At 35.7% G+C, this 9,591-nt stretch overlaps 1 protein-coding gene and 1 long non-coding RNA gene across 5 annotated transcripts in view; one reads left to right on the forward strand and one right to left on the reverse strand.

Annotated features, from left to right (window-relative positions):
- arhgap42a (Rho GTPase activating protein 42a) overlaps positions 1-8,177 on the forward strand; it is a 58,073-nt gene extending 49,896 nt beyond the window's left edge. For all 4 annotated transcript variants that reach the window (NM_001202443.2, XM_021468885.3, XM_068215917.2 and 1 more), the window contains 5 exon segments: positions 1,117-1,500; positions 3,213-3,369; positions 3,473-3,532; positions 5,336-5,415; positions 7,027-8,177. In NM_001202443.2, the coding sequence (NP_001189372.2) occupies positions 1,117-1,500; positions 3,213-3,369; positions 3,473-3,532; positions 5,336-5,415; positions 7,027-7,115 (770 nt within the window). In that variant the 3' untranslated portion in view covers positions 7,116-8,177.
- LOC141379865 (uncharacterized) lies at positions 715-4,085 on the reverse strand. Its single transcript, XR_012396782.1, has 3 exons — positions 2,891-4,085; positions 1,873-2,795; positions 715-1,764 (listed from the first exon to the last, which is right to left on the reverse strand). It is a non-coding gene; the product is annotated as an uncharacterized lncRNA (long non-coding RNA).
- Positions 8,178-9,591: the final 1,414 nt, after the last annotated feature.

A 9,591-nucleotide genomic window follows, 5' to 3' on the forward strand; every position in this document is an offset into this window, starting at 1 on the left:
GTTCACCCATTGAAACTGCTGAAACTTGAACTGTTTTAGTCACAGTAGATAAAAGTAAGTAATTTAATGATGCCAAACAGGTTCCAGGGCAATAAATGCCATGAGTGATGGCAAGTCTGATTAATGGTTATATGACATCATGGTTTAATGTTTCTTAGTCGAGGCAGGATCACAGTTGATGACTAAAAATAACCATTTCATGACAGTGTCATAAAAAGTGACGTATTATGTTTTAAGATAAACCAAAAGTCATGTGCATGGGAGCATTAACCCACTGGCAGTTTTAGGTATACAATGATCCCTCATTAATCGCGGGAATTATGTTTTAAAAATAACCCACAATAGGCGCAATCCACGAAGTAGTCCGCTTAATTTTTTTGCAATTATTATAGATGTTTTAAGACTGTAAAACCCCTCACTACATACTTTATACACTTATTCAGACAGGCATTAACATTTTCACACTTTTCTCTCTTGCTTAAAAACTCTCCAAAGTTCAAACCTTAGTAGGAAAATAAGTCCAGTATTATAGAATAAAACCATAGATCAAAACTATTTGATCTTCATTTATTTATTTCATAATGGCACCCTACAGCCACATAACGTCTACCTTCTTTTTAGCATGTTCAGAAGTTAAACTTTTTGTGTGACGGTTAGCATCTTCCTCTGCCTTTTTGGTACTACTGCAGGTGCATTTGATGGTGCAGAACGTTTCGTCGACGTTGTGGGAAGAAAACTTACAGGACAGCACTTCAGAATCGTATTGTTAGTGATCGAAGATTTATGTAAATTTAGCAAAAGAGATTGATTTACATCAGTCTACAGCCAATCAGGATGCAGAACACAATGCGCTAATCAGGTCGTCAAATTGCGAAAAAAAAAATTTTTTAAATCTGCAAAACCGTGAGGCTGCGAAAAGTGAACCGCATTATAGCGAGGGATCACTGTACAACGCTTCTAGTGTATCTGTGTAATATGACTAAACAGCGCTCTTAAATGGCTACCGAGATAGTTTTCTCAATTACAGATGATTAGAGGCTTAGATCCAGAAACGATATCCATACAGTACAACATAACTGAATTATATATGTCAGTTTAACCCTTTCTCTCCATCAGGCGACACGTTCAGCAGCAGTCCAAGCAGCACCCCTATGGGCAGCATGGAGTCTCTCTCATCCCACTCTTCAGAGCAGAACAGTTGCTCCAAAACAGGCTCTCCGTCTCGGAACAAACACAAGGCCTCGGGGAGTCTGTGCTGGACCACTCCATCTCCCTCCACGAATGGGCCAAAAAGCCCCGCTTGCACCACCAGCCCCGATTCCAGCTCTAAGGAGGACGCCAACAAGACGGATGGAGAATGGGAAGAAGCGCTGAGTACAAGCCCAGGCGATCGAAGCTCTCCAGCCTCAGAGCTTCTGCACAGGACTCTGGGAGAGACAGCGGAGGATCAGCGCAGTCTGTCCTCCTGTTCCTCTCTTACGTCACTGCACATCTCTGAAGGTAAGAATGAGTACATTTTGAGTGATGAAGGGGAAAATTTACTAGGAATTTAAACCCTTTAAATTAAACTATGTAATGTTTTCTTAAGTTTGTTTATTTAGTTCATTATTTGATTATTAGAGTCAGGGCGTTCTCACACTAGGTACATTTGCCTTGAAATGTATCGAAGCGCTATTGTCCCCCCACCTCTCTCCCCTAATGGCCTGCACTCACACTGCATTTTGCCTTTTGAACCGAAACACTCTTACGTCATCAATGATGCGACTGTTAGTTTAACAGAAGATAAGCGCTCTCGCTCAGCACAGTGGACATTGCTTTAGTTATATTGTTTTGTATTATTTTTAGTTGTTTGGGATGCAGTGATACGCAAACATTTTGCCGAACAGATCCACAACTTTTGACGCTGATAAATTATCATAAAAGTCCTCGTGCTTCAGGAATTAGGAGGTTTGCCGAGGGTGCAGCTGTCGTGCAGTGATGGGTTTGCATCTCTAATGAACTATGACAGTTTGCGTTCATTGAACTGTAAGAATGATTAATAAATCCATTTGAAACAGTCCCTCAAAAGTGACGTCAGGTCTTCAGTTTCGGGCACAGGCACGCTTTGCACTCACACTACAAGCGCACAGCACCAATGCCCAACCGAATCGCACTCTGGCACAGCACTTTCAACTGGGCCAGGGCCAACTGAACTGTGCCTGGGCCTGATTCTAAGCACTCACACTTGCCAAACGAACTGGGAAACGTGCCTGGACGCGGTTCAGATAGCATAGTGTGAGTGCATTTTGATGCATTATTATGTTTTGTGCAGTGTCAGATTAAAAAAGCAAAGCTACCTCTTTTAAACTTGTGTGATTTTAATTAATTTAGCCTGTAGTGCTAAAAAGCAGAAAACTGGAAAAGCACCAGAGTGTCCGCAGGGTCTTAAAGTGTCTTAAATGTCAAAAACTTATTTTTAGGCCTTAAATTCTGTTAAATTAAAGACTTAAATTCACTAAAATTTGATGTTGTAGGTCCTAAACCATTTTAAACAGGTCTTAATTTTACTTAATGTAAAGCTAAGCAATCAATCAGACACACATTCAATCACCAACAATACCTCTCAGTAAAACTTTTGGCAAAACGCTATGGAAATATCATGTTATAACAGTCTGTTTTGCAAACACTTAGTTTATTAAAGTTTGTAAAGAGCTTTCTTAAGTTATGTTAAAAAAAAATTTAATGTATACAACCAGGGTTTGCTTTTTTGACCCTATTTATAATATGTGGCTAAGAAATAACTAATTAGGGTTAGTCTGTTGATGGGGCAGGTAAATGTTTTTTCCTGCTGGGCCATTTTTTTATTATTAGTTTTAGGCCCAATAGCCAAATTTGCTACAATAGCCAAAACTTTTTTATTATTATTATAAAAATAAATAAATAATAATAATTCTTGCACTGGCATTAAATTTAGCAATTTAATTGGGTCAACATTTATTTTAATTCCAAGTAAAATGACATCTTTTTTAATGAGTTTTATTTTAGCCAATTATAATAAAACTCCATCCTAGTATCTCCCAAAGCCTGTTGGCCTTGACACTGAAATGTTTAACAGTTTCTTGCAACATTTGGCTACAAAAAAGTCAGGCTACATTTGATGCATAACCAAAGAAACAATGTAAAAAAAACACTTCCCAAGACATATCGACTCTCGTGTTTGTTGTATTCCTCAGGTTTCAGGAGCTGTCATGGCTCTATCCAGAGTCTGGTGTCCCGCAGTCAGAGAGACAGTCTCAAATCTCTCCATATGCCGGATCTTCCTCCCAAAGACGGCATGAGATTCAGAGACGATTCCTCCGCCAGCAATGGCTACCAGAGACCGGGATCTGTGTAAGCAAGAGCCTTCCCAGAAATTCTCTCTCGTACTGTAAAATTTGTGTTACACTGATTCATATATCAAATGTGCCATGTTCTTTTCTTTTCTTTCCTCCAGTGTGGCCTGCCGAGCAGCAATTTTTGAGTGTCCTGTGATTTCTCAGCCTACAACAGGAAGGTAATGAGCCAGACTAAGTGCAGTATAAAGTTTTATTTATGATTATTAGTATTATTTTTTATATACAGGTCTAAACGGAATCTGCAGAACGGAATCTGTGTTTTTACAGTGTTTGGTCTTAACATTCAGGTTCACACTTTATTTTGATGGTCCATTTGTTGATTATAAGTTACATTGCATCTACATCCCATTTAATTCTCATTTGATTATAATTAGACTGTTTTAGAATTTTTTGGAACTTAGAATTTTCACCAGATGTTGGTAACAACTAAAAAAAATCCATATATGCAAAGAAAACCTTAATTAAATTAATATTATACTAATATATGAACAATAACAACAACAATAACTGTTTTTTAAGGTTTACTGCGGTTTGGAAAAGTCAAGGTTTTAAAACCGGCAAAATATTGTGCTATACCATTCCTAAGGTATATGTAAGATTTTTTATAATTTTTTTTTTGTTTGTTTTTAGGACAACAGTATCTCCAAAAATGCTACATAATTAGACTGTTTTAGAATTTTTTGGAACTTAGAATTTTCACCAGATGTTGGTAACAACTAAAAAAAATCCATATATGCAAAGAAAACTTTAATTAAATTAATATTATACTAATATTAATTAGTTTACAAATTAAGTTGTGTATATAAAATTAAATGACAAATAAAAAAGTATTGAACACACGAAGAAAGGGAGGTGTTGAAAGGCAGTGAAAGCCCAGACAGCAGCTGAAATCTCTCAGTGGTTATTCAGCAACCCTCTGTAAAGTAATATCAGCTGATTCAGTCCAACATCTACATTACCCGGATGATAAAGATAAAATCAGAGTGGACATTTCAGCAAGACAATGATCTAAAACACAAACAATAAAACTCTCAAAGGTTTTTGAAAAAAAGAAAGAAAGTCAAGCTGTAGAATGGCCTAGTCATTCACCTGACTTGAATGCAATAGAAAATACAAATTTAAGATCAGATTTGGTAAACGAGACCCAAAGAACAATCAAGATTTTTATACTATGTTGAAAATCTTTTTTTTTTCTTCAGGGGACTTTTTTCTTAAGCTGCCATCGCCAAAAAAGCCTTTTATATAAAGTATTAAATACATTTCAGTAGTTACATATAGTACAATATCCTTGTGTCATTCCTTTAATACACATTATTCAGATTTTTGTTTTGTTTTGTTGTATTTTTATGTTTGTATTGTTTGGGTTTTTACCTAAATCTGGTTAAATTCCATGTCAACAGCTCCTTTAAAAAATATATTTCCAGGAAACCAGAAATACTTTTCCCCCCCACTTTATACGTTTGTGTACTTATGTTTTTTTATGTGTTTATGTTTTGTGTAATGCTTGACTAAACTTTCTATAAAGTACCATTAAACAATCTGAAGACAACACAGGGTTAACACATGCTGTCTAAATTTGTTTACCTGGTCCATTATCTGCATATTAACTTATATAAACTTTATAAATAACATTTATATAATTATATTTCCAAATAAGGTCAAATTCATCACATTATATAAGAACAAATTAGTCAAAATCACAATCTTCTGAAACATTGACTATCATAAGTCATAAAAATGCAGTCTGGTCTAAAACCCTTCATTTCTCTTCATGTTTAAAACTTAGTTAGATAATGAGATATGCTCTGATTATTGTGTGTGGAATGTTTTTTGATATATTTCTTCAATATTTATTGATATTGCCCAACAGCTCTGAAAGATAAGTGTGTGTTTGTCGTCTGTGGTCAGTGATGTTAGGTGGTTTCCTCAGTGACTGACTCCCCCTGGTGTTTTTTTTACAGAGACGCAAAAGCCTTATATTCCTGTCAAGCGGAGCACAGTCATGAGCTGAGTTTCCCCCAGGGGGCGCACTTCTCCAACGGTAAAAACTCACTCTTCACCCGAAATAAACACTTTCTCCAAACCATTCCTTAAAACCATTTAGTCACTCAGTTGGTTCTAAACTTATGACCGTCTTTCTTCTGTTGTTGAACACAACACAAAATATTCTGAACAACGCTGCCATAGACATCCATAGTAAGTATTAGACAGGAAATACTATAAAGTCTATGGCTGCTGCTTTCCAAAAATCTTTGAAATATCTTCTTTGTGCTCAACACAAGAAAGATAGCAGAGGTTGGATGAAGTAGTGGTTGAGTGAACAATAACAACAACAATAACTGTTTTTTAAGGTTTACCACGGTTTGAAAAAGTCAAGGTTTTAAAACCGGCAAAATATTCTGCTATACCATTCCTAAGGTATATGTAAGATTTTTTATAAATTTTTTTGTTTGTTTTTAGGACAACAGTATCTCCAAAAATGCTGTTTTAAATTATAAAGAAATCTCTGTTTTTAAAACTAATGAAGACAGCAGAAGTTAGCCTGACATTCTTTCTTAAAATGAAATATATTGTGATCAAATGGGCGGAAAAGTTTTAGTTTTTTACCCAGACATTTAAAAAGAATATATTTTAGAGCAGTAATCACGATAACAAACTGTGATCTTTTTATCCAAGGTTATCATACTGTCAGAATCTAGGCCCATGTCTACAACTTATACACATTCACATCCAAAATAAAAATGTAGAAATATGCAACTTGCTAATGCTATTGTCTTTAAACATCAACATTATTTTCATTTAATAGTCTAATACTCATAGGGATGGTGAATCTAGCATAACATGTTCTCCTTGTTTTGTGTCAATGTCAATGTCAATTTTATTTATATAGCACTATTAAGCACAGCCAAAGGTTGACCAATGTGCTGAACAATAAATCACAAAGTGTACACTTTTTCTGTGTAACGTTCAATCCCTTTGCTTCCTAAGAAGCAGACCAATTCATCAATAATCTTTCTGTGTAACATTTTCCATTCATTTATGACTCCTTAATAGTCATCATTCAACACTCATTATAATATCTCATTTATCTACAATTGCTAATGACTAGGCCCACATGTAATCTGCGTGCGCAGAATACAGTAAATTTTCCTCAGATTTCCACAGATTTTTAGCCCATCATTTATTCTGTTTATTTCCTTGAGTAAATGTGTGTAAATCAATATTTATTCAGTTTTTAAATTAATTTCAGTAATATTATTGACTAATATGAAAATGTTCATCAGGTTTATGTACAGTGCAGTTTGTACAGTAATATTTTCTGTCTTTTAGTAGATTTATTATATGAGAGACTTGCTTTGTTTACCAAATAAAGGGAATGTAATTGGATTTGCATTTTAACATTAAATAAAAGTTTAAAAGATTTTTTATTTTCACATATTAGGCTTTTAGTTATCATACTCTCAAAATAATTCAGCAGAAAGCCGCAGATTTTTTACAAAATTCTCTGCTGAAATAGCAAAAAACATCCACAGATTCCATTTGGCCCTACTAATGACACAGTTTAGCATGTAATTGTATGCAAACACATGAAAGGCACATATTGTGCACTCATATTTGCTGCATTTAACACTTGGTGTGTATGTCTGTGCAGTTTATCCTTCAGTTGAACCTGGATGGCTCCAAGCTACATTTGACGGCAAAACGGGACTCATCCCAGAGAATTATGTGGAGTATCTCTGACGGGTTTGAAAAAGTCAAAAACAAAGTCCATGGTATCCATGGTGTTCATTTCAGCACAAAAAGGGACCATTAATATGTACAGCCTTACTGTATGTAAATAGTGCGTAGCATTATAACCATATCATTAACCGCTGCATATAATTTAAGTTAATTCAGGATGTAAAAATATCACCTTATGCATTGTAGATTGTATTACCATACTAGGTACATGCGGACTGAAGACTGTATTGACTGTATTTATGCACACCCCATTATGCGGATAGGTGTGATGCTTTTAAACTGTAGACATGAGCTCATAACACTCTCATCAGTGTTGCGGTACGGCTCTGAAGGAAACTGTGGGTTTTTATTATATTTAGAGGGAGAATTATATATGTACCTTATGCGTTAATTAGCCACCATATTAAGTAGCAGAAGATACTGGACTTCCCAGTGAGATGTTTGTGAAATGTTTTGGTAGTGTTTTAGGGACTTTCTTTAGTGATGCTCGAAGATCAGCTATGTTTGGTAGATGCAGGTCATCTTTCATTCTAGTAATCGGTGAGTGTTTTTGGTCAAATCATTTCATACGAGTTGGCATACTTTCAAAACATTTATTGGTACCTCTGAACCTTTTTCTGTCCTTAACGTTTTTTAATCGACTGACCTTATGAGCCAAATGTGTCTTATATGCTTCTGAATGTTGTTTGAATTATACTAATATACTGTCAGTTTGTGGCGTTTGGTAAAACAGTGTAACAAAAAAAGTGTTATTTGTGAAGTTTTTAGCTTATGAGTATTTTTGTTGTGTGTAATATAGTGGATTTTGTAATGAAGTACAATCAAGAAATGAGAAAATACTTCTGACAGTGTTTAATTCTGTAGTTTTTAGTGGTTATTTGTTATAGTTTGTGCTCACGAAAATGCAGTTGTTAAAGTATAGTTCTGCTGTATTTTATTTTACACTGGTTTAGCATTTCTGTATGTTGAAATGAAAAAAACATTTATTAATGTCATTCACAGATTAACTTAATGTTTCATAAACATTTTAACTATTAAAATGTCATTGTTTATTTACTGAAACTTTGGTTGGGTTATTTTTGTTGAGTTTCTAACTTGATTGAATCTGCCTTTACTTACTCTGCCTTTTTCAGGTATTTTATATATCAACTAATCAAAGATTTCCTGCAGACTGTTTTTTTTTAATGATTATTTTGTTCTTTTTTGAGTAAGTTTGATCATGAACATATACTTCAAAAGCATTTTTCCAGAATAGTAATGTACTTCAGCTGCAAAAATGTTAATAAGTGTGATGATTATTTTAAAAACATTCCCTGTTCACACATCATAAACAACCACTGATGTATATGGAATGATAATATCTTTTATAAATGGGTGAAAACAGCCCAAAAAAACGATATTATTTATGTTGTTAGTGATGCCACTTCGTAAAGAAACTCCATTTTCAAATAAAGAGACTTTTTTTTTTTTTGCATTTTTAGCCATTAATTTACTTGAAAACTGTGTTATTGTGTTATTTTTTGTCTTAGGCTGTTAACATTTGTATTTTGTTAAGGTGTCAGTGTCAATTTTACATAATAATTTTATGGTGTAATGTTTACACCATAGGATTCTCAAACAGATGCTGTAAACTGATTTTTCAAAATTCTGAGTTTTTTTAGATAACCGCTATCAGGTTGAAAAGATGAGCGAGTAGTGCATTGTGTTATTTCTATAGCTGGATAAATTGTAATGAGCAAGAGTTAAAACTTCATATACAGGAAGAGTTGGGCTAGAACTGGCAAGCTTTCATTTATACATTTTCTGCTGCTTTTCCGGGGCCGGGTAGCAGTCTTAGGAGAGAACCCCAGACTTCCCTCTCCCCAGACACTTCCTCCAGCTCCTCCGGGGGGGATCCTGAGGCGTTCCTAGGCCAGCCGAGAGACATAGTCCCTCCAGCGTGTCCTGGGTCTTCCCCAAGGCCACCTCCTGATGGGACATGCCTGGATCACCTCCCTAGCCATCCAGGAGGCATCCAAAACAGATGCCCGAACTACCTCAGCTGACTTCTCTCGATGTGGAGGAGCAGCGGCTCTACTCTTAGCTCTTCATGAGAGTCAGAGCTCCTCACCCTATCCATTAGAGTGTGCCCTGGCACCCTGCTTTTTCTGGAAAAAGCGGTGGGGACAAATTTAAAGAGATTTTTTTTATGTAAAGAGCACTTTTTTTTTACTTTCAATTAAGAATTTGTATATATCATGGTATAATGGGCGACGCAGTGGTGCAGAAGGAAGTGCTGTCATCTCAAGAAGGTTGCTGGTTCGAGCCTCGGCTGGGTCAGTTGGCATTTCTGTGTGGAGTTTGCATGTTCTTCCCACTTTCGCGTGGGTTTCCTCCGGGTGCTCCAGTTTCCCCCTCGGTCCAAAGACATTCGCTATAGGTAAATTGGGTAGGCTAAATTGTCTGTGAGTGTGAATGGATGTTATCCAGAGATGGG

The sequence above is a fragment of the Danio rerio genome, chromosome 21, assembly GCF_049306965.1.
Source record: "Danio rerio strain Tuebingen ecotype United States chromosome 21, GRCz12tu, whole genome shotgun sequence".
In the NCBI taxonomy this organism is placed as follows: Eukaryota; Metazoa; Chordata; class Actinopteri; order Cypriniformes; family Danionidae; genus Danio; species Danio rerio.